This window comes from Moschus berezovskii, chromosome X (assembly GCF_049115385.1).
Source record: "Moschus berezovskii isolate FMDL1 chromosome X, NW_MosBer_1.0, whole genome shotgun sequence".
Classification (NCBI taxonomy): domain Eukaryota; kingdom Metazoa; phylum Chordata; class Mammalia; order Artiodactyla; family Moschidae; genus Moschus; species Moschus berezovskii.
The window spans coordinates 121,724,927-121,750,459 of NC_142488.1; the positions used below are offsets into that span (position 1 = coordinate 121,724,927).

The 25,533-nt window shown below is 47.5% G+C and overlaps 1 protein-coding gene across 1 annotated transcript in view; it reads left to right on the forward strand.

The window, feature by feature from the left end:
• The first annotated feature begins 360 nt into the window (after nucleotides 1-360).
• Nucleotides 361-25,533, forward strand: part of ARHGAP36 (Rho GTPase activating protein 36) — a 31,420-nt gene continuing 6,247 nt past the window's right edge. The window contains exons 1-3 of the mRNA XM_055438481.2: nucleotides 361-435; nucleotides 23,529-23,687; nucleotides 24,941-25,006. Coding sequence (XP_055294456.2) covers nucleotides 378-435; nucleotides 23,529-23,687; nucleotides 24,941-25,006 — 283 coding nt within the window. The 5' untranslated portion in view covers nucleotides 361-377. The remainder of the gene's footprint in view (nucleotides 436-23,528; nucleotides 23,688-24,940; nucleotides 25,007-25,533) is intronic.

Consider the following 25,533-nt stretch of genomic DNA (forward strand, 5'->3'; position numbering starts at 1 on the left):
TGGGGGACAGGCTTGCCTTTACGCACCCGATTGGGGCTTCTGGGGGCAGAGACCTCCCTTCCCTCTCAGCTTCGGGGCTCACCAGGGCTGAGATGGCGTCTAGGGGTCGGGGCTTCCCGGGGCAGGAGCTGGATTTCGGCCTCCCTCCGCGTGGGGGAAGGGGCTGTGGGACCAGCCGCCTCTCCTCCGGCGGCGGGGTGGGGGGGCTCCCCTGAGGCCCTGCCCTTTTCGTGACAGGCCCGAGGTGTCCGGTGACCGAGACACTCTTCCCTGGGTGCAGGGTGCGGCTCAGGGCGTGGTCAACGGGGGCTACTTAGGGCCGCGGCGCGGGGGCGGCGCGGACGCCGGCTGCGAGGCCGAGGCGCCGAGCGCGGGCCATGGCGTGGATGCTGGACTGCCTTTTCGCGTCGGCCTTCGAGCCCCGCCCCCGCCGCGGTGAGTGGGGCCCGCCGAGTCGGGGGGCTGGGGTCCTCGGCCGGAGGCTGCCGGCGGCTGCCGCCCCAGCCGGGCGCCCTGGGGCTTGGCTCGCCGCCCCTTCGCCTCCCTTCCCGAGGGCTTTTAGCTAATTGTTCCTGGCTCGAGGACTGCCCCGTCGAGGCCCCACATAAATCACCGGCTTTACCGGGAACAGCGAGCAATCGCGCTAATGGCTCGGCGGGACGAGGGTCGAGCGCGGGGGCGGAGTCGCTGGCTCAGCCGTCCTCGGGGACAGCTAGAGCGTCGGGGCCAGACACTTAGGAGCAAGAGCCCCGAAACCTAAGGGCCATATAGGCCCCAGGATGAATGTCCCTGGCCCGGCAGCTCGGGCCCGCGAACCCTGAAGGCGGGGGGGGGGGGGGGCGGGGATCCTTTTGCCTTGAAGCCTGTCCCCCATGTGCCAATCTCAACTACAGAATATCGACAGGGGCCCCTTAGGGTCATCAAATTCAGCCCCTTTATTTAAGAGATGGTGACACTGAAGGCCAGAGATGGCAAAGGCCTGCCCAAGGTCACACAAGGAGTTGGCAGCCAATCTGTTTCTTCAGAGGCTCTGTCAACTGCCCACTGCCCCAAACTGCCCAATGGCAGAGGCCTGGGGTCTTTAGTCTGGGTCTTCCCATGGGTACTTTGAGATCAGTGCTGTTTTCCCTATCCCTGCGGAGTTGAGGGCATAGGTGTACAAAGGATCCCAGGGCTAGTGCGCTATGTGGGTGGCCTTTCCTGGGAACCGCTTCTATAAAGTACATTTTGGAAACTCATTTATTTTTTTCCTCCTTAAGTTTCAGGAGACTTATATTTTCTTTTTGAGATTTCCCAGGACTCCCACCCACACTGTCCTTCACTCTCCCTTGGTAGGCCCCACCCCTTCTAGGCTGCCACCTGCCCCCACTGCCACCTGTTTTTCCATAGTCTCCACCTCCAAAATCTATATTGGTGAGAGTGCGTCATTGGTCACCAGCCATAGACCAAACCTGGGGTTGTCTCCTCTTTCCTCTGCCCCCTCACAGGGAGGGGAGGGGAAGCAGGGAGAGGAGGGGCCTAGGCAGTTTAATGCTGCAGAAACTGTTTTTAGTCCTTGCCAGCCAGAGCCCCCTGCTGAGAACCATCCCAGAACTCTGACCTACTACTAGGGGGCTGCAGCATGCTTAGCAAGTTCAAGTGCAGTCTCTGGCAGGCCACACGTTCTCTGAGAAAGAAAGATCTGCATACACACAGAGAGTTTCATTTTTTGTTCTGTATATATTTTTTCTAGTTTATGTGATCCTGGTATATAGAAGACAAAAATAATTATAAGGGAGTTTTATAAGATGCTTTTTAAGGCCTTTCAGCTCAAACACCATACCTTTGAAAAGGGGATGGAATGAACCATTCCACCCCTGCCTGGCCTGAAAGCTGTGACTCCAATGAGATCAAAGATATGAAATCTCCTTTGTGAATAACCACATTGGGAAGAGGGTCAGTATCACACAAGTAGCCCATTCCCAACTAAAGACAGTCATTTCTATTAGTTAGATGGTTTTTCCTTAAGCCGAACCCAAATCTCTTTTGCTGGGTCTGGTGCAGACCTTCATGATCCTTCCAAGAGAACAGTGCCAACCCTCTCCATTCTCCACCCCCACTCACCCCTGTTTTCATCCAGGTCAAACCTACCCAGTTCCTTCATCTGTTTAACACATGACACGGCTACAAGGCTCCTACCCACATCTAGCTGCTCTTCTTTGAATGTGCTCCAAGTTGTGAATGCCCAATGACCTGGCCAAAGAGGATTTCCAACTGTGTCCCTGTAAATATAGTCCTGGATGGCTGACTTTCCCTCTGTTGAGAGACGAGTTTTGCACCCATGGGACACAGACACGCAGCCATAAAAACACACATATGTACACATTCCCACCCACAATGTCACCAGTGCACACATACTTCACATGCATCACACACTGTTCACACACAACACAACCACGTCACACACGCACATGCCACACACAAATCCCTTGTACACACCACATAGTTCACATAAATCGCTAATTTATATTGGAAGTCCTTTCTTCACCTGAAGAAAAAAGTAAACTCAAGTTCTTTTCAGAGTCTGTATTCTATAGTTGTTTGACATATATTTGCTACTGCATTTCCAATCTGGTGAGACCTGCCTCCCTACATATGCCAGTGGGGTACACCACTGCCTATACCAGTTCTATTACTTGTACAGAGCAGCTAATATATGTGAAGTACTACCCAGATGCCAGGCCCCAGCCTCAGCCCTTTACATATGTGATCTCACTTAAGTCATAGAACATCATTTTGAAATAAGTAATTGGTTTTGGGGTACAGTTTTTTGACCAGGTAAGAACTCATTCACTTCAATGTAACTTTGTGGTAACCACTGATATTCTGTAGGGCTCCAGCTGACCTTGGTGCCTCCTCTCAAATGCCTTCCAGAAATCCTCAGGAGTCAGAGGGAGGGAGTAGCTGACTGATGACTGGGAAGACTAGGGGAAGCATTCTCAATGTTCCTTTACCCATCCAACCACCTCTTGCTTGGGACATTGTTGGTATGTCAGCGCAATCTTCTGAGGGTGGCAATGGGCAATCGATGACCATATGAAGACATCTAGGAGAAGCATCAATTAGGTATGGAAAGAATGGGGACCCAGAAAGGGCTTCTTTCCCAGGGAAAGGGATGGCACAATTGACCCACTTGAAATTCTGTCTCCAGTTCACTCCTGGCATTGGATTTAGCTTCAGACAATTGGACTTCTGTAAAGCAGCCAAAACTCTAAAGCTGAAGGGACCCTAGGGCCCACTTTACATACAAATTTGATCTTTTCTTGGGGATGGGACCCAATCGTTGCACTGAGACCAGGCCTGATTGCACTGCAAAGGATTACTTCCCAGAGCTGGGACAAGTTTGCCAATAAGACTCCCTGCTTCCCTGATCATGGCATTGGACTAGCACCCCCATCCACCAATAACAAGACTTCCTGAAGTGCCATTGAAAATCATTTGTTTTCACCTCAAAAGACATTTCTCCAAAGGAAAAAAAAATGTGACACTCCAGAGCTTAGGTTCCTAGGTTAGGCCACGCTTTACCCATCATAGTATAAAATGCACATAGCATCTGTGTGATGAAAACTGGCAGAAAATGATACTCTTACAAGTGTATCTCAGGCTCCAGCAGTAGAGCCGACATTCGTCAAGCTTAAATATCAAATGACAGAAAGCATATTGGGCATTGATGGAGCAGAATACCAGGTCCCTGAGGGTGATGATGGCAACAGTGAAAGCAACGTCATTCCTTTTTTCAACTTATCAACCAAGACAGCCTAAATGTCCAACTGCAGGGGAATGGTTAAATGCAATATATGACATCTCCACTTGTTAGACTAGTCTACACCCATAAAAATGCTGTTTATGACAAAGATATAGCCACATGGAAAATGGTATGATTTATGTGTCAAATATGCATTTTTTAAAAGACTGGAAGAAAATTCAGCAACAAGGTCAAGTAAGAGACCCTATTAGGTTGATAGGATAATAGTTATTTTTTCTCTGTTTCCCAAAATTTTTATCGAGTTTGTTCTTAAATTACTCTTATATTTTAAAGAGATTCTTAAAATGCTAGTTGAATGCAAATAGTCCACACAATAGTCCATACAAAAATTAAATTATCTAGAATCCCACTATACGTAGTTTAATCTAAGGGATATTTTTCCTTCAAATTCTAGTTTAAATGTAATGACTAAATCAGGTCAGCCAAATGTGATCTTCCCAATGATCATGAAATGTCCCCTAATACTGGGCGGGAAAAGGCAGAATGGGCTTGAATTCTAGACCTGCTTTCATAGTCTTGCAATGAGCAAGTGTCTTAACCTCTCTTAAAATAATGTAATAATGCCTACATTTTCAAATTATAAATAATAATAGTTATTATTTTTAATAACTATTTAATAATAGTTGTATTATTGTTATTGGCGATATCATTATTAAGTGCCTTCTACGGTTCAGGTATCAAAACATGTGTTTTATTCCTTCTCCAAATATTTGCTGTGTACCAGTCATCTTACACAAATGATCCCATTTAACTTTCATAACAACTCTTTGAGGTATTATCATCTTCACTGTAAAACAAAAACTCAGAGAGGTTTAGTAACTTGTTCACTGACACACAATAGCTGAGCAAGGACCACAATCCCTTTCGGTCTGATTTCAAAGCCTGCATGAGATGAAAGGAAATAACATTTGCAAAGCTTCCATTACTATGCTGGTACAGAAGCAGACATTTACTAGATGGTCAATATGATGATGATGTTTCCTTGCCCAGAGTCCAAATTCTGGTCTTTGATCTGCTTGATTACTTATAGATTCCTTTCTATGAAAAGATGCACATTTCAACTGGAAAGATGCAATGCAAACACCACTTGTGTTCTTATTGCTGGGGCTCTGAGTCACTAGGAAATGATTTCTGTTTCCTTCTGGCAGTATCATTTGCTCTCACGTGTATCAGCAGAAGTAGGTAGATGGCATGTTTGATGAGCCTTGGCAGCTACTGTCATGTCTCAGATACAGTTCTTGAAAAACCACACAGCTTCCCCAGGACAGGCACCTGCTACCCAGTAACTGGGAGGTCCCTGCACTCAGTGATGCTTATTAAATGGCTGGGACCTCTCTCGAACCCCTGATCCAGCAATTCTCTGTATGGTGTAGCTGACCCCTGTTACCCCTCCCACTTTCCTCTTCAAAGCAGGGGCTACAGGACCTCCTCAGAAGCAGACAGGGATAGGAACTAGAGAAAAGCTTAAATTCCTAAATCCTCAGAGGGACTCACTAATAGATTATCTCACATGGTGGAGTCTAGGGTCTGTGAGGGGTAGCATGCAGGATGAATACGAGAGGTGAAGAGGGAGGAATTGAAGGCATCTTCCAGAGACTGAGAGCACCTGGAGCCTGGCTGCTCGGAGCTTTTCTGCCATAAATCTCAATACTCTGTAGCCTCTTTATCCCTCCATGGGATTATATTCACCCCTCCCCTCAACTTCTTAACCTCCACTCCTACCTCCACCCCCACTCTGCCCAAATGCAGCTTCAGCTTGTAGTGACTTGTTTTTGTCTCTGCTGCTGCTGCTGCTAAGTCAATTCAGTCGTGTCCGACTCTGTGTGACCCCATAGACGGAAGCCCACCAGGCTCCCCCGTCCCTGGGATTCTCCAGGCAAGAACACTGGAGTGGGTTGCCATTTCCTTCTCCAATGCATGAAGGTGAAAAGTGAAAGTGAAGTTGAGTCATGTCTGACTCAGAAGGAGGCAATAGCATCAGAGAAGAAAGGGCACTGATTGGGGTCTTCTCTTATACTTTACCAAAGGGTAAGTTTTACTTTCCTTTAACTGAGAACAGTTAGAGAACAACTAATTGGAACAGTATTTTAGGTGTTGGAAAGTATATTTCAGAGAAACATCATCTCTCCCTTCATTTACACCCCCGCTCCACGTTGGTGGCTGCTAGAAAAAGGGTGGCCTTGAGAGCCCCTCCTAATTTCTAGGTTAGAGTTCAGAAAACAAAAGAGAAAACATAACGGAAGTCGTGGGGCCAGTTTAGCCAGGGAATATTCACCCTGTCTTTCTCTGGGGTACAATGGCACACATTTAAGAGATAGGGTCAGGACTGGCTCTAATGTGAGGACTGAGGGGGGGCACAGTCCATAGCTGGGATGGGAGGAAGTCTAGATGCTGAGCAGGTAGTTGGAAACTTTCCTATATGGAATATTACATCTGAAACCTTGGTCTCATTAACACTGCCAGGAGAAACTGCAGAGTGAGAATTGGACTTAGGGTCCAATTCTTCCGGGCTGCATTAGGCTGATCACAGCATCACCCTAAAAGAAGAGGGGCTATTTCAAGAGTGTCAGACACACCAGTAATGAGGAAAATTGGCAGCTTAGTCAGTCAGCTTCAGTCCCTGAACACCCAAGTTGGGACACTTTGGGCTATGTGAGTGGGGCGCGACTTAAGCAAGAGAGGGAATTATCCTTTTCTTGAACATTTACTAGATGTGCTAGACATCTGGCTGACACTTTCCATATTTTACCTCCTTCAGTCATCTGAGCATGTCTAAGGCAGGTGTTAACATCTCCAATCTACAGATGAGAAAACTGAGGTTCAGAGAGATGAAGTAACCTTCCCAAGATCACACAGCAAGTAAGTGATGGAGCTGGGATACAAACTCAAAGCTGTCTGAAGGTCCTTATCTTTAAGGGTTTTACTCACATTTTCTTGGGAAAACCAAGATCTTTCTCTTCGATAAAATTCCCATTTTGGTGCCTTGCCCATATGGGTTCTTATTTTTAGGGTGAAACAAGCAAATTTCTGTTTACATTTGGCAGTAACAGAGGTTGTCAAAGCATTTTTTCCACTTTTGCAATTCCCCGTATAATCCTCCTGTTATGAACTCCAGAGAGAGAGAGAGAGGGACTTATAGTGGGGATTTTAAGCTCCAAGGGAAGTGTGTGTGCATGATTGCATGTGTGTGTGTGTGTCTACCCCATGGTGGTGGCAATGTTGACAAGGGTCCTGGTAGCCCCTCCTAACCCACCATTTATGTGGGTTATGCAGCCTAGAAGTGCATCTTTGGAGTTAGAGCCTTGGAGCTTTTGGCTTCTTCAAAGGTGAAATTTGTCCCCCATTTCACAGTGAGTACTGAACTGGAGTGAACCAGACAGTCTTCACAAATTCAGGTGGGACTCAGACAACAGAATTTACATAGGTGGTCCCGTGGTTGAGTGGTCTGTGTGTAGGGGTGGGAGGCAGAAGTCTCGCAGGATGACAGTGAGGAAGTGGACTTACTATATTCAGAGGAGGGTGAGGAGGTATCAGACTGGCCCCCGCAGCAGCAGGAAAGTCACCTGCCTGAGACCAGATGCTGGAAGACACTAAAGTTTGCATGAACTTCCTGGACAGACTTCAGCAAGGGGCTTCAGCTAGTCTGTGCCCTGTGTGATTTTGACTTCTCTAGAACCACTTTCGGAGAAGGCAATGGCAAGCCACTCCAGTACTCTTGCCTAGAAAATCCCATGGATGGAGGAGCCTGGTAGGCTGCAGTCCATGGGGTCGCTGAGGGTCGGACACGACTGAGCGACTTCACTTTCACTTTTCACTTTCACACATTGGGGAAGGAAATGGCACCCCACTCCAGTGTTCTTGCCTGGAGAGTCCCAGGGACGGGGGAGCCTGGTGGGCTGCCGTCTATGGGGTCGTACAGAGTCGGACACAACTGAAGTGACTTAGCAGCAGCAGCAGAACCACTTTCCCCACTGCACTTAAAAGCAAAAACAAAACACAACACTTTTGGCTACGTAGTAGTTTAGGCAGTGCTTCTCTTGCCCACCCAGGATGAGGTGCTGACCCAGGCCCAGCTGGCGGGGAAGCTTTATGGATGTTACAGCTGCTTCTCGTCTGCACACCAGGCTCATTTGTGCCAGTTGAAAGGGCACAATAATAACAGTGGCAATTTAAATCGTGCTTCTTGCTTTCTGCTTTCCCCCCTGAAAAGTGGCAAAGTGACTCACCACTGTTGAATTGTCCCTCTCTATCCACCCCCTGACCTCTCTGCCGCAGTCTAGGCTGGTTCCCTGGGGGCTGAGCTGGAAATCAGTTCTTCCAGCGGCCCTTTAGCTGTGATGGAGCCAACCCCCTTCTCCCCCCAATAAATGTGTTCCAAAAAAAATGCGATGTATTGTTTTAATTTGAAATTCTCAGATGAGGCTGCTTGGAAGGCATCAGAGCAGCAGAAACCCCACTAGGTAGGCACAGTGCTCCCCCCAAACATGAATAATACAAAGGGGGGCCCATTCAAAAATCTACTGGGGGGCTCTGCTTATTTTTCTGTGTGTAGTTTGATATGGAGATCACTGGTCTGCTTGAAATTTCCTACATATCAATTTCTGGTGGTAGTGCTATAAAAATGGGTCAGGGGGAGCTGTGAAATCATTCACTTACTCCATCCTGACCCCTAACCCCCATTCCCATCCATGCTCAATTCCCCTGATCCTATGGCTAGAAAGTGCTCCTTCTCTGCTCTTTCTTTCAGCACCACCCTAAAGGAGAGCTCCCAGAACTGGAGCCTGTGAGGTGCTTATGTGCCTAGAGTAATTAAAAGATTTTGAGGTGTCAACAAAGCAGGTATGGTGGAGAAGCTATCAGCTGTCTCAGAGACAAAGAAAATAATCATGCTGAGCACTCCTGGTGGTGTCAGTAAGCTCAAAAGAAAGATTTGTTGGGAAGTGATACTGTTTGATAGAGACCTCAATGCCTAGCAGAAATGAGGGATTCTTGGTGAGGCTGCTTGGAAAAGACGAAAGGTTTAGGAAGCTTGGCAAACCTGGATTCAAATACTACCTCTACCTCCCACTGGCTGTGTGACCCTGGAGAAGTTACTTAACTACTCTGAGTTTGATGTGTGATGTGCAAAACAGGGATAAGTCACAGCTCTAATTACCTCATGAGGTCATTGTGAAGACTCCAGACAATGCACTAGCACAATGCCTGGTATACAATAAGTACTTAATAAATGGTAACATAATGATCATGATGACTATTATTATTTGTACCATATACCAGGCATTTACTACAGAAGCCCAAAGTTTAAAAGGAGAGACAAATAATTGCAGTTATGTATGATGATATCATGAGAAGTATGAAGAGAGCAACTATGATGGCTCAAAGTAGGGAGCCCTCAACTGGAAGGGAGGGCTACAGAAAAGCAGAGAAAGTTTTGTGACTCCTAAGTGAGTTCTTAAAAAATAAGTAGGAGTTTGTCAAGAGGCCCAGGGGGAAAGGGATTCCAGGCAACCGTCTGTGCCCACACAAAGCCAAAGAACTGTGAAACAGCCAGGCCTTGAGCAAACAGCTGGGCTTTGCTGGCCAGGAACTGGGAGCTCCTGGGGGATGGGGGAGGGGAATCAGTGACCAAGAATCTTTCCAGTTTACTCCCACCAGCCCCTGCACAGCGCCTTAGGCGCCCTACCTGGCCAATCACGGGCGACGCCCTCCTCTTCTTTCCTCTAGGCAGTCAGGTAAGCTCACATCCAGCCCCCCGGGGGGCCTGGTGCGCACAGCAGTGGGAGGGTCGTCGGACACAGACCCGGCAATTCGGGGCACGAGGCGACTCTGCCAAAGTCGCGGGCCCCTAGCTCCTTCTTCGTCCTAGTCCTGTAGCAAAGTCCCCCTTCATCCCCAATTAAAACAAAAAATACACCAAGCACACAGTCACTTGGGCTCTTTAGACAGCCCCACGCACTCACACACTACACCTGTAAAGCCGCACGCGACCCCCCCCCCCCAAGACACACACACCGGGTCTTCAGCCCTCCATCCTAGCAGAGACATTGGCTGCATGCGCCCCCGCCGCACACAAGAGCACATCACACTCACACACACACACTCAGTGCACCCTGACACAAACCTTTGAACACACATGCCTTAAGTAAGCTCACACAGAAAGAAACCTTGCTCACGAACACACACTACACACCACAACAATCACTGCCCGTAAACCCATCTTGACCCAACACAGCTAAGGGTAAACACACACCAAACAAATGCACACAAGCTTCTACGAGCACACAAACATACACACACTGCATACACATAAACACTACAGCACGACCACAGACCCCGGCAGAAGCATACATGGAACACAACCACATCCAGACCGCACCCACACAGTCACACTATAACCAGGCAGAAACGTACAATCTACAAACGTGCACACACAAACACTGCACAAACACACGCTCCACATCCGAGCTCAAGCCAAATCCACTTCACACTCAGCACTCACATCCCACACCCAGTCACACACGGAACTCACACACAGGCGAGCCGCACTCGCGCGCGCACACACACGCGTGCATGCATGCATACAGAGACATGCAGCCCGCCCCTCCTTCCCTCAGGGCGGCAGAGAAGGGGCGAGGACGGGAGGAGGGGGATGCGCGGCCGAGGCGCTGCGGGCGCGGGCGCTCTTTTCCCTTTGACCTGGGTGTTTTCCCCATTAACCCGCCTGTTCCCCATCCCCAAGCAAAGGGAGTGAGTGAGTTGGGTCCAGATGGGGTCCAGTCGGAACCCGGGGAAACTGGAAGGCCTGGGGAATCCGCCAGCTGGCGGAGGGCACGTGAGCTCCGCGGAGACCCTGATTCTGCGTTGGTCGACCCTGCCGGAGGCTCCTCCCCGCAGCAGCCCCCCTCCCAGATCCCGTCGCTGCTTAGACCCCAGCTCCCCGCGACTGGGGGTGGGGGCGGGGATGGGGCCGAGGGAGGGGGGGAGGGGTGCTGCCGCCTCTCCCTCCAGGGAGAGTGAGCAACTGTTGGGGCTGGAAAGCTTTATCGGTTTCAAGAAGTAAGGAGTTTAAACCTGCAGACAAGCTTTTTGCGAAATTCTTTCTAATCTAGTTTGAAGACGTCTTTTAATAGAGGCCTCACTATTTTGCAAAGCCACTAATTTTCACGTAAAAGGCGATGGCTATTAGGAATCACCGACACCGCGTTGGACACATAGTAGGGCGCCTTTTGTCACCAAATTTGGCAGGGCTGTCTGCAGCCCAGCACCAGCGTCGACCCCTCTTGGGCAGGCGGTGAGCTTTTTTTTTTTGACACACAAGCCCTCCCGAGGACAGCCGCCTCGGCCCGGGAGCACCGGCGGCAGGGGACGGTAGAATCGCCGAGGGTGCTTTGCCCTTCGGGCAGCAAAGCCATCGCGGGAAACTCTGAGGTAGCGAACTACAAACGTCACTCCAGAATGTTCCGCGGCCAGATACCATCTGGCTCCTATCCTCCGCCTGCCTCCTTTCTGTAGAGATGCACCGCGGGTGTCGGCGAGGAGGAGGACGAGGACTTCCGCCTGAGGCGGCGCATTGTGTAAAGCGCCTGGCGGTGCAAAGTACACAAGCTTCAGAGTCTGTATAGGTTCGAATCCCCACTCTGCCACTTTGCAGTTGATTACCTGGCTTAGGTTGCAGACTGGTTGTGAAATTTAAAGGAGGAAATACATGCAAAATGCTTATTCCAGTTAAGATCCCATGGATGTCCATTCCCTCTCCCTCACCCTCAGTAGAGGTAAATATTTGGGAGATTAGGGAAGAGGGGAATCAGAGGCTGGAGATATTGCCACCAGGTAATGCCTCCAAGCCAGAGGCTGGACAGGGGTTCAATTAGCATTCAAGTACTTAAGCAACGTGCTTTGTTGAAGGGAAGCACCCGCAGCAGTGATTTTAGTGGTGTCATACACTAGACAAAAGACATTTCAATTCACCACCACTCTGCCCATCACCTCACCTCTTAAAGGAACTTCCTGATTCATTCCCACCCCTACCCTGAATTCTTCCCCTTTTCAAGGTGTCACGTTATTTTATTTTTTTAACGGTAGTGAACACTCACTGGATGCCAGGGACAACTTCTCTTAACTTATGCCTTGCCAGTGCCTAGCACAGTGCCAGCTAGAGCACAAGCTGTATACATGCTGCAAATGAGGCCCTGGGTGGAATCCCTTGGAAACACTGAGACTTAAGGGTACAGAGGGGTTATCCTTAGGAGTCTAGAGAGAGGATTCCAATAGCAACACCCCAGGTACTGTGGGGGTGGAGAGCAGTGGCTTTTAAATAGAGTGCTATTCCACTCCTCCTCAAAGTCCTCCAGCCCTCAAATTCTCTGGAAGGGGAGTTGTCTCACTGTGGCTGAGACTTCTGCAGTCCATTAACAAGAAAGCTTCTTTCCTGGAGGTCGAAGGCCCTGGCCAGCTAAAAGGTGAGTCACTGCCTCAGAGTTGGGCAGCAGAGGTGGCGCTAAAGTGGCGATGAATTAGTGAAAGATGGATGATGGATGGATAGGTAACTAAGAGGATGTTACCTGAGTGATGATCAGGAGGGTAAAGCAGAAAGGTGAGCCCTTGAAGCTGGGACTCAGTGGTAGAATGTCTGTACATTAAGCCTCGTCAGATCCTAACCTCCACACTTCCCTCCTCCTCCCCCCGGTCCCAAAGATGGCCAGGCAGCTTCTTAGAGGAGAAAGTGGAGTGGAAAGCATCCTTTCTGGGGGATGTTTGGGAGACCTGGTTTCCAATTCTGACTCGGTTACTTGCTGCGTGACCTTGAGCAAGTCCTTTTCCTTCCTGTTCTCAACACCAGAAGGAAGTTAAGCGGGAAAGGGGCTCTGCTTGAGGCCTTGTGCTAAGTATTTTGCCAATGTTATTTCCACACACTCTTCTCCATAGTGCTATACAGTGAGCATTCATCCCATCTTGCAGTTGAGAAAACTGAGGCTGGGGGATACTCAATCGTCTGCTTTCTAATATATCATGCCATCTCTATGTATTTATGTTACCAAGGCAATCACGGTAACTCAAGCCAGTTATCTGTCAGTCCTCTGCCTAAATTGGCTCCGTATGCACCCAGGTTCAGATTATGTCTCCAGGCTGCCCCTAATGCCAACATGTGTTGCTTTACAGGCAGTTGGTTACCTGGGTGGGTTTCTTTTTTCATCTTCTATGCCACCCACCTACCCCCAACTCAGATCTTTCCCTGGCATATCAGCATAAGATCCCACATGAGAAAGCAAGTATCACCCACAAGTTGCACCCCAGTATCCATCCCTTATCCTGAAGGTAGGAGATCTGGCTCCGGGATGCTGTAGTGAGGAAGGGGAACAGAGCTGCCAGGGCCAGAAGGAGGGGCTGCAGGAAAAGACCAAGAGAAGAAAGAGGATGCCAAGGACAAATTGGATCAGCTACAAACTGCCGCTCCTCCCTTTCTCCCCCTCTCCTCATCTGGTGCTATAGAAAGTATAAAGGGGCAGCACCCAGCCCATTTTCAGCAGGAGAGGGAGAGATCCTCTCCTTCTAGGGAAGGGAAAACCACCCTGAGCATTCAAATTACACTGCTGTGTTGGGTAAGATTGATTTAATTCCTGAGGGGGAAGGAGTCAGAAAGAGGAGCAGGGGAAGAGGGCACCTTTTTGGTATTGCTGGTGCTGAGGTGGTACTTGAAAGTGAAAAGAGTGCCACTAAGGCTGCTTTGAGAGCCAGAAGCTCTCTTCCTTTGCTAGGGCTTAAAAGAGACTTGCCACTGGGCTTCTGGATCTCATTTCCAATCCAGATCCAAAAGGCACAACTCCGAGCCTTTGGGGAATAAGGTCTTGTCTTCCAGAGCTGCCCCAGCATCTACTGATGTTTTTCTTCTCCCCTCCCCTTCCTTCCTCCTCTCCTTTGCCTAGACTCTTCCCTCTTGCTGGGCTCATTCAGTCTCTGGCATTCTTTTTGATTTTCTTCTTCTCTTTCTTTTCCATCCAGTCCTTCTGTCAACAACACCCTCTATCCATTTGCTTCATCCAGGAGAGGAGAAAATTCAATTGGGAGGGGGTGCAATCGTGTATTTGAAATTCTCCCCACTTGAGATCTTGCCTTTATAACCTCATATTGCCCTTGTTGCGTCAGATGAGACCATTTAGTGCTTGTGAATAATACATTTTTGCTTGGCTGAATAGTGATTTGAATATATGTTTATTGGACTGCAGATTAGAACAAAGCATTTTTGGAAGTAATATTAGAAGGTAAGATGGTTTGGGCAGGTGTGAATGGCCTTCTGACTGCTCCAGATGCCAAGAAGATAGAAAGACGAAGCCTCTGTGTGTTGAGATGGGGATTACGGAAACCATTCTCATCCAGATGGGCGGAAGAATTCTGCTTGCTCTTGCTGTTATTCATTTATTTATTTTTCTTGCTGTTTATTGAACTCTGAACAAAATGATCTTTTTTGTCTCAGAGTTTGGAAGAGCAAAGACTTTGGACGAGATGGCAAACAAGGAATCAGAAGAGTGAGGCAAAGAGGCTCTGGGGGTTGTTCCTTGTGCAGTCCTTGTGTCCAAAGGGATACCACCTGCCCTTCAATGCCATAGAAATCAGGGCAGAGGGGAAGTGGAAGTGATCGGGGTAATAACACGTGTTCTGAGCTGAGTTCCAGGAATTCTGGGCCTTCCTCTTAGCTGGGCCACTAATTAGCTCAATGACCTTTGGTAAGTTTCTTAGCCGTCTGAACCTCCACTTCTGCCTCAATGTCCCCTATAATGTGGGATAGTGTGCCACGGCCAGGGGAAGAAAAAAGGAGCCCTCAGAGGAAGGGACTCTTAGGCTGAATCTTGACAGGGAAATCAGCTTTGAATAAAGTGAGAGATGATTGAGGGGTATGGTGAGAAAGAGTGGGAGTAGCCCAGAGAATTTAGCAAACAGGTCTGCGTAAGGCACTGAGTTGGCTGCTGCGTAGAAAATTGCTGTGAATCAGCCCCTGCCCCGCCGCGGGAGCTTCAGAGCGTGCGGGGTATCTGAGCCGTAGAGCTGAGCTCTCGCCGAGCCTGCAGCTTGTCCCAGGACGGGCCGTAGTCGCGCCGCAGGACTGACCAGCGGGTCACGCAGTCATTTATTCCGTGGCCGGACCAGGAGAGTCACCAAGAGGTAGTGCAGGGGCAGGGCTCCAGGGGCCTGAGTGCAGCCCACATGAGGGGCTGAGTGGGAGGTGAGGACACTCCAAGCGGAGCGCGGGACGTGCGGGAGGGAGAGGAAGCCTGAGGGTGCTGAACAAGGTGCCCAGCGTTTCGCGTTCAGTGGCTCGAAAGTGGAGCACGCAAGGAAGATTGCGTTTTTCAAATTCTCGGCAGCGGCAAGCAGCAAGAGTGATTTTGCGCGCGGCGGGGCTTTGTTTAACTTTGCAGATTCTGCGCGCTCTAGAGCCACTTAGGGGCTAGACGCGCGGGGCGCAATCCCGCCTGACCGCGCGCTGCAGCGACAACCTGTAGCCCGGGACATTCCTTCGAGGGGAGGGCGCGAAGTTATGGCCGGCCGGTTCCTGTCCCTCTCCCCGTCACCCGGTCTCCACCCCACCCCACCCCCCATGCGCGGTCACCTAGCTCTGGGTCCGGGGCTGATTACAGGACTGCGACTCCATTAGGGAGGGAAAGGGAGACCCGCTTCTATCCCCTCCCTACTCTGGTGCAAAGAAACCTGCAGAGGGGCAGGGGTTCTTTCTCCAGCTGTGGACAGCGTCAGCGTGACTGTCTGTCCTGGAGGCGGCTGAGTCCTGTAGAAGAATCAAGGACACGGCAGACGTGAGTACTGTGTATCCACCGTGTTCTCTGATAAGCCAGATAATAATAAATAAATGGCACTGCTTGTGTTTGGGGCTTGGGGATGCTCACAGACTTGCCCAAGGCCACTCAGCTGCTTTGGTAACTAGGCAGACCGCCTGACTAAGGGTTTTTCTCACTGCATCATAGGCCAAGACAGTGGTCTAATTTTTGAAGGAGAATAGATACAGGTAGTTAGACATTGATATTTTTAAAAATACGATTATTTAAGTGTAGTTTAAAAATACCATTCCTATCATGAAAACTATCAGAAAAACATCTCCCACAGCCCCAATTCCCTATGACAGCCACTCAGGATTTTGAAAAAGACAGCTGCAGAAAATTGAATGCTTCTTGGGGGAGACACAAAGAAGGAGGGAAGCAGGTGGGGGTGGGGAACAAAGGTGGAAGAGAGAGTTCTCAGCACGTATTTGGAGAGCAACTTTATTATAAGTTTTCCTTGACAGCTCTCTCTGTCCAGATGGTTTGAGGAATTGTCCCCATGTTCTTTACTCTCTTATGTCCACTGGTGGGAGCCCCAGCTGTGGTCTAGAGGGGCAAATGTTGGATGGTTCTCTCTTCAATTCAGAATCTCATTTCCCTCCTTCCTTCAGTTGTAGCAAATACACTGGGGAAGTCTATCCTGTGTGTGTGTGTGTGTGTGTGTGTGTGTGTGTGTGTGTGTGTAGATGCGTATGTGAGAATACATGAAGATGTGTGTGTATGTATGGATGTTTGTGAGAGGGAATGTGTGTGTCTGAAAGGGAATATGTCTTAAAGAAGGGGGCTTGGGGCCAGGGGAGTTGAGAAGATGGGAAAAATGAATCAGAATTTACTGAATGCATGTTAACAACCTACAGCTGAAAGAGTCTGGCCACTGCTGGTGGACCTGAAGAAATGGTCAATTCCTAATACTCCTTAAAGGAATAAAGGGGAGGAAATGTACTTCAATAGGGCAGGGAAGGATGATGTTAGGCCCATGGACTTTGCTTGATAGTCCTTCAGACTCTTGATGTGTATGTGACCTGCAGCTAGGCTGTAAGATCCCAAAAGCAGGAACTGAGACTTTCCAGTCCAGATGGCTCCCCACTTTCCTCCACCATCTCTAGCATGGATGGCTTACACACTGTACTGAGGGAACAAAAGGACTGAATCCCTTCTGTGAGACAGTTAACTTTTTTTCTGTTTCAGAGCCTAGACTGATCCCCAATCCCCACAGTTAGCTACCTTACTTTTCTGATCATGCAAGACCCAGTGAAGAAACAGTTGAACTCATCCCCTGTGAAAGTGACCTATCTGCTGACAGGGTATGGTACCCACTTTCACCCCTCAATGGATGGTGCAAGAGCATTCTTCAGTGGGGACACTGTCTGCTTCATCCCATATAGCAGCACTTCTGTTCAGTCTTCCTTTCAAATTTGATTCACAGTTATTTGTGGAGGGTGCCGTTCCCTAGCTTGGTCCAGCACTGACCCTTTGGAGGATTCTTTCATTTCATCCTGTCTTTTGTTTAATCTTTACCACAGGCACACTTAACAGGTACCATGATTTTTATTTTGTAAGGTGATGGAACTGAGGCTCATAAAAGTTTGAAAATTAGCTCCGGGTCACTTGGTTGGTGAGTGTGCAAACTTACATGTGGTAAGACTGGAATTTGAGCCCGAGTTCTAGCCCATACCTCAGGACTTTTTCAGGGTTCCATGCTGTCAGTTTGGGGAGTGGGCTGAGGCAAGAGATGTGATGGGTGGAATACAGAGCACTTTGGGTGCCTTTCTCTCTGTTCATTCTTTTTCTCTATCTTTCATAATAGTGTTTTTCAAAACCATATATCTCTATCATCTTTTATCTCTCTCTATTTATCCTGTCTATCAATCACCTCCTTTCATTCCCATTTCCCAAGAATAGTGTGTATAAAGAAAGACCTCAAAATCTAGCCATCTCTTTAGGAAAGGAAATCTTCTTGACTCAGGTCATTCCAGTTCCAGGCAGCAAATGGTGGTGATGCAAACCAAGAAATGCTGTGTTTTGGTGGGGAGGGCAAGACCAGGTCTGGGGATAGGCTAGTTCCCAGATCACATCCCTCCATGGTATGTGAGTACAAATTCAGGTAAGTTACAACCTCTCCGAAGTCCTAGTTTGTTATTATCTGTAAAATGGGAAGCGTAATACCAAACCTGCCTCCTTCCCAGGGGTTGTTGTGAGAATAAAATGGCATGATTCATTTATCCATGAGTCACGAATAGCAGTTTTAATTACAAGACCTTTATGTTCTCTCAAAACTGTCAGAATTTATAATCCTGTGATTCACCCAACAAACACAATGAACACCTACTGTGTGCTAGGGTCTGAAAATAACAGACACATGGACAGCTTTTGAGAACGTTGAAAGCACACAAAAAAATAGACATTAGAAAAAATTATCTCCTGTTGATGGAACATCATATTTTCTTTTTTACTTTTTCTACCACAACATAATGGAAGCAGCAACCAAAAGGCGAAAAACATAAAGGGTGACACCGCTTGTGATACAGCAGTATCATGCACTCTGACACATACTGCAGATAACACTGAGAATATCTGGATCTAATACAACTATGTCATGTATTTGATGTCACATCACCTCATCTACACTGTTGTTTGGGATGTTTATAGCATGAAGATTGCCTTTCACCATCCTGAGCTTGAGTTCTTTAGTCAATAAAATTTTAAAAGGGCATCCCATATTCTATACAATGACAGCTGTCCTCATTTTACAAAGAGGTTGTAATTTGTGGTGCCTGTCTGCCTTTGGATATATGACCTCCCTTATTTTATCGAATCAGGCTTTGATTATGTATCCATTCTTTTGATTTCATTATTTAGCTAATTATTTTGTAGCTATTAAGAAAAAAGGTGGATGAGACAGTGGAAAGAGCCCTAGGTCTGAGAAGAACTGGGTTCTTGCCTAGATTTTGTGTCAGATTGCTGTGTGGCCTTGGGCAAACTCCTGTCTCTGACCCTCAGGTTTTTGAACTGTAGTTTGGAAGCTTTGGACTAGGTGATGGCTAGGGTCCCTTCTACCTCTGATCCATTCTAATATTCTAATAAGTTCTGGAAACATTTTTTGATGCCAGAGCTTTTCTGAATGTATTTTAACAGTACTACCTTCAGTTTATGAGTGTCTGCTCTGGAGTGATGGGCTGACTCACGTATTGAATGCTGCCCCCAAGTTAATTATCTTGGGGCATTACACTGCATAGGGTAAAATGAGCCATTTTGTTCATCACGACTGCAGCCTTTGCTGAAATGGAGGTTATGGAATAACAACTTAAAGGCTAACTCATTAATGCTCAGAGACGAATGAGGTAATGTGCCAGCAGACCAAATTGGTGCCCGAATGTTTTCATTTAGAGACCTGTATCTTTCTCCCATGTTGTGATATATTAACAGGGATGTCTTTATTAATTGTTACTGCCTGTAGATATTTGAATACCGTAGATGCAATATCTTCTGGGTACTCAGCCTTGCTTACTATCAGTTTCTCAAACTCCAAAAATCTCTTAGTGGCTAGAAGCAAAATTCTGATGGTGCCTTATTTATTAGAATTCTAACAACAGCATCAGTTCAGTCTTTTTTTTTTTCCTGAGGTGTTTACTAGTGAGCACTGTACCACCCCTAACTATTTGATGGGGACAATGGAGTAAATTAGTCCTCCAAATTGTGAAGGCTGTGGATTTATGCTTAGCTGAAACATTTCTGTCCTCACAATGTCGAAGCGGGATGACCTTTCTGACGTTAATTTGTTTCTCCATCTGTGCCGTGCATTTCAGGAGGATGTGAGGAACAAGCTTGATGCCACTCGTGTGTTTCCTCTCTTCATATTACTGGAGAGTTGATTGGGTTGTACCTCTGCTCTTTGTTTAAATTCTGTCTCTCGGTATCTGTTAATATCCTAGCCCCTTTACTGATAGAAATGAAATTATATGTTCTTTTACTAGTGACAGTGTGAAATTAGATGGTTTAAAAGATAGATAAATTCTGAGACTTACAAGCATTTTACTAATCTGAATAGTAGCATTTGAAAATTTGACCTATGCAATTAGTTTTTATAAATTTTATAATTTTTTAAATACTTGACCCTGATGTCATTGGAGATTGAAGAAGAAAGATCTATTTGAAACAATCTCCCAAGATCTTTTTTGCCTGTTTTAATTTCAGATTGAACTAAGTTGGATGGATGCATTGATACACATTCTAATTTTATGCAATTACTTTTGAAACTTCATACTTTCTGGTGAAGTCAGGCCCTCAATAAAGAACCTTGAATATCAATGTGTTTATTAAAAACCAATGCTAAATATCACATATATATTATTCAATTCTTATACAATTGCTGAAATGGATACTGCACCATTTCCCCACTTTATAGAGGAAGCCACTGAGGTTCAGAGAATTCAACAAACTTTCCTAAGGTCACCCAGCTAAGAAGTTATAAAGCCTGGCTTTGAACTCAGTTCTATTTAACTCTGACCCCAGGGGCCTTTACAAATATTTTTCTAATGCTATTGTTTTTGCAAATGTGTTGAATTCTAGGCTGAAATTGAGAGGGCTTGCTTTCATCTTCTTCTTCCTTTTTGATGTTATGGTCACTTCTGGCCAGTGTCAGAGCATGCTGAATGAGAAGGGGAAGACACTTTGGAGCAAGAGAGGTCTCTTGGCACCTGGCTCTCTGTGAGGAGCCTCCTTTTGTGATCATCTTGGAAAGTCATGCCCTAGGACAGATATTCAAATCTCAAGAATCTGTTATGTGCCTCTCATAGTGTTGAAGCCTAGTTACTGGTCCCTCCTTCCCAACCTGCCCATCTGCTTCTTGTTTGGGCACACTGACCTTCTTAATTCTTCTGTCTGATATCTACTTGTGCCCTGTGAGGGCTGAAGGCATACAAGAGAGTGTCAATTTTGCTGGCAGAATTGCAGCACAAGCTTACTCTTAAGTTTAACCCTGTATCTTTGCTTTTGAGCAGGAGGCAATGACAAACGGTTTATTCTAAGGCCTTTGATTTTCTTTGGAATTGTAAGCATCTAGGCTGACTCATCTCTCAAAGGCTTCTCTCTCTCTCACTCTCTCTCTCTCTCAGCTGACACTGTTTTGAGGTTCTCTTATTGGTTCTCATCTTATTTGGGGAGAAGACGAAGGATTGATTTTCATCTTGATTTTTGGGTGAAAGAACCAGCTATACTTTTTGGATGACCAGATCTTGTAATCCTTGGCAAGAAGAAATAGCTGCAACTCCAAAACAGGTACCAAAATGTTTGAATTGGGTAAGGGAAAAAAAGGAGTTATGTAAAAAAATTAAACCAGAGCTAGGTTGTATATGTCAGAATGAGACCTTTGGCTAATTGATTTTGGACCTGTCTTTGTGAATCAGGAATTACTGGCTCTTAATTGGGTACTGTGGTTAGGTTCTCTGCATGTGCCTTTGGTTAAGATGGTCATTTTGTGGATGCAGTTTGGTGGCTGGGCTTAGGTGTTCACTTTGGGGCCAAGAGATATTGCTTTACAGTTGAAGGAACTTTTATAAAGATGTATGTTAAGATTTTGCCTTATAGCTCAGTTCAAAAGGCATAAATAATACTCCTCATCCTATCTGATACTGAACTTAATTATGAGGCAAGTGTTTATTTCTGACATGTGTGACTCTGGCCATTAAGGAAAGTGGGCAAAAGAGAATTTTGGAAACAAAAGAAGTGAGGGATTTTTTTTTGTTTGTTTTTGGATAGAGCTTTTTAATATAGATTATTGGATGATAAACTTCTACCTATCCTTTCTCTGTCAATGCTACATTACCTGATCTTTGGAGTTTAAAGCACTCCCCCCTCCCAATAATTTATAGAATATTATCATGAAACTCCATGGGCAAGGGGAGCTCAGAAAAGTTGCATGTGATCACTTCCCATCTTTTCAAAAGGTTTAGTTCCCCATGTCCCAAATTATCTTCTCTGTTGGGAATAAGCATCACAGGCTCACCCAGACCATAAACTTCAGAGCTATCCTTCCTATTACAATAAAAGATTTCTCTAAGTCCTGTCAATTCTACCCATAAAATCCAGCCCCAATGACACTGACTTCTGTCAGCATCTCTTGCCTCTTGGCTCATCTATCTACCTCAGGCTTTCTACCCAAACCAGGCTTTTCACTGTTCTGTGATTTTTCCAAGCTGCAGCTCTCTGTCACTTCCCACTTAAAAACCTGCAGTAGTTCTCTATTGCCTTCAAGAGAAAGTCCAGCTCCTTAACATGGCATATAGGGTCATTCATGATCTCATTCCTGCCTACCCAGATTTATCTCCGTCCATCCCCTTTATACAGCTTTAAGAATATAACAACCTCTCTCCCATGTCCTTGCCTTTGCACAAGCTGTTCTCTCTTTCTGGATGCTCCCCCCTCCTTATCTCCAGGCAGACTTAGAGGATTCCTCCTTTCTGTTCTCACAGTAGTTTGTTTATATCTTGGGCGATTGACTTATCACAAGGTTTTGTAAATTGTTGCTAACCTGTGTATTTCCTTCACTGCATTGTTCCCTTTATGAAAAGAGTATTATTATTTTGCTCATATTTGAATCTTTAGTGCCTGGCACAAAGTGGGTAATTAACAAAGCTTTCTTTTCTTTTAAATGCATGCATGAAAAAACAAATTAATAGAGGTGAAGATGTGCAGTTAGGATGCTGTATGGGGTTCAGGGAGATCCCCACTGGGGGGGTCCTGTGCATTCTGGGAGCAGTATGAGATAGTGGGCACCATGGAGAAGGGGCATCTAAAACAGGTTTGCCAACACACAAAGAAACTTCACTATACCAATCCTTTATAGAAAATCTCATTAGAAAAGGACTGGAAATGATGTCTGTTTTGGTACAAACTTTTTTTTTTCAGGAAAAAATAACATAATCAGGTTGCACAATTTTTGGTAAATAGACAAAAGGCAAAAGGCAACAGAATCCCACCACTTAATACAGGTGCCATCAGTAATTGGGTGCATTTCAGTCTTCTATTTTTATGCATGTTTTCCTTCACATAGTTGTAATCATAATTGATACAATTCTGTATTTTATATTTGTTGTTTAAAAGTTCCTTGTAAACATCACTTTAATGACTGCATAATTTTCCATACAATGGCTATTCCGTAATGTATATAACTAGTCTTATTGTTGGGCTAGTTTTTTTTTTTTTTTACTGTTATGGTTCATGTACACATGGTTTTTCCTTTCTATAGGAAGATTTCATTAAGATAGATTCCTAGAAGGGAAATCACTGGGTCAAAGGGCCTGGGGATGACTTTTGGCTTCAGATTCATGTGTCCAGTTTGCTTTTTGGAAGAGCTGTACAAAATTTACAGGGCTTCTAACCTAGATGAATGTGCCCATTTCACCCAAACTGAACAGCATCAAGCATTATCATTAAAAAATAAAAATAAACTTCATCAGTGTTCTAAATAATTAATGGAAGAATATTACCTTATTATCTTAATTTTTACTGAAAAATTTTAAGTAAGGTTGGTGGTTGGGGTTTTTTTTAATCTTTTTTTCTTCTTTTTTGCTCAATTAGGTTTTATCTTTTCTGGACTGTCGGTTCAGGGCTGGTTTTTTTTTTTTTTTAAGTTGGAGTTTTTTTTTTTTTTTTTAATAAGCAGCCAGAGGCAGCTCTGCTTGAGGGTTAAGCCGCCTCCCAGTTTTCCCTCCCTCTTTATCACCCCCCCCCCAGAGTTCTCTCCACCAGGTCCAGAGAAAATTGGATGATGCAGTCCTCATAATCATCCGATGATTGCAGAATGGGTGGCTGCATTCCTTTTCCGAAGACAGCAAGGACGCGGTACCCCAGAATCATGCCCCCTTTGCTGATGTTGTCTGCCTTGATTTTTTTAGTGAACGTCTTGGGAGGAGCCCCAGGACACAACCCGAACCGCAGGGCCAAGATGATCTCAATACATAGCCTCTCCGAGCTGGAGCGTCTGAAGCTGCAAGAGGCTGCTTACCACGAACTCGTGGCCAGGCAGTTCCTCTCTGAATTCAAACCTGAAAGAGGTGAGCAGTACCCCGGTATGTGGCATCCTCGCCTTCGGGCCGAGTGGACCCTCCGGGCCGGGCGGAATGAATTGGGGGTTTGGGATCGAGGGGTGGGAGGGACTCTCCTCTGGTCTCGGACCTGGCCGGTTCTCCCGGCTCCTGGATAACCGAGGGAGTGGGACTTGAGGGGTGTTTGGTCAACTGGGAAGAGGTAAGGATGAGTTGAGTTGGGTCGAAGCTTGGGGGCTTGGGGGGCAGTGAGGCAGCTATCAGAGACAGACAGGTGGACAGAGGACAGGTGAAGAGACAGACGGACCAAGTGCGGTGCCAGAACGAGTTGGGACGAGATGGAGGCGCAGAGAGACACTCCGAGAGGACTGGGACAGAAAGAGACAGCGCGGTTGAGAGACCCAGAGTTGGAGGGGGATAGCGAGACCTAGAGAGACGCGCCAATCCCGGCGGCGAGTAGCGGGAGGGCGGATGCGGGTGCGGGGAGCGGCGGCGGGAGGTGCGCTGGGAGCGCCGCCCACCTCGGCTGGCTGCCGGGGATCGAGCGGAACCGAGCGCGGGACGGGGGTCGAAGAGCACCTGGGAGACCCCCGGCGCAGATGGGGCGGCTGAGGAGACGTGCGAGGGGGGGGTCGCGCGAGCCCAAGGGGCGCCGCCACAGAAATGAAAAGTGCAGGGGGCAGTGGGCTCGCCAGGAGCGCGCGCGGCGGGAGCAGCCGAAAATAGGAGCGCAGCAAAGGGCGATGAGACCCCGCGGGCAGCCGCCGCTGCGGGGGGTCGCAGTGAGGGGCCGGCGGGTGTTGCCGCTTCTCCCGCCGCAGCAGCGCTGGGAGCCGCTGGCCTCCCGGGAACGCGCCCGCAGTAACTTAGCGACCCCTGCTCGCCCGGGCGCCGCAGGCGGAGCCCCTCCCCTCGCCTGTTGCGCTGTCCCGCGACCGCGCAGCCCTGGAATCTCTGGTTGTAGCGTCGTGTTGAGCTACTGCTGGTGCGTAACGGGATGCGCGCTGCGCACGCGGCGCCGTACAGGATCTGGTGTGCTGACATCCTTGGAGTCTCGGGAGGTAAACAGAATTGGTCCCGTTTTCAAATGGGGAAACTGAGGCTGAGTGAAAGCAAAACACTTCGGGAGGGCAAGACAAAGCTGTTTGCCCCTCCCTCCCCGCTCAGTCCCCGTGGATCAGTGCACTGCGATGTTTTAGTCACTTATCAAATCCTTTTTTGTATGAGACTGCGTGTATTTTCGTTTTTTTCTCTTCCCATAGCTCTACCTACTGACCGTACAAACACCTTGGAGAAGTGGTTTCTGATTCTGAGAGGACAAGAGAGGGGTGAGGGTCTCTCTTACTGTACTTTCCTTAGGAAAGAAACAGAATGCTGCACCCCTCCTGCATTGGAGAGCCTGGCTACAGAGCCTGGCTACTGGAGACAGGGTAGTGCCCACTGCCCCTGGGGGGATTTGCTGTCCCCCGTCCCCTCCCTTCCCCCTACCCCTCCCCCCGCCTCCAGCTTCCAGAAACCCCAAAGGGTATGGTTTCAGGAAATGGCGCACTAGTTGCTGGAGTGCTGAGCAGTCCCATCAGATCTGATCCCCGGTGAATCCACCCCAGTCAGATAGCCAAGAAGAAACTGCCCTCATTGCTTCAAGGTGGTTACCCCCTGGCAGGTCTTAAGGCAGGGACCCCGTCGGGATAGTGGAGTGGAACTGAGTCGTTCAACTTGATCACCGTAGGGTCTCTTTGGCTCTCTCCCGGGGGAGGGGCGCTTCGGGTCTGGCGGGGTGGGGGTGGTTGCTTAGAGGAGGGCTACAGCCCCTGTAGTTCCTCCCGACCTAAGCGCTGTGGAACGCTGACGTTTC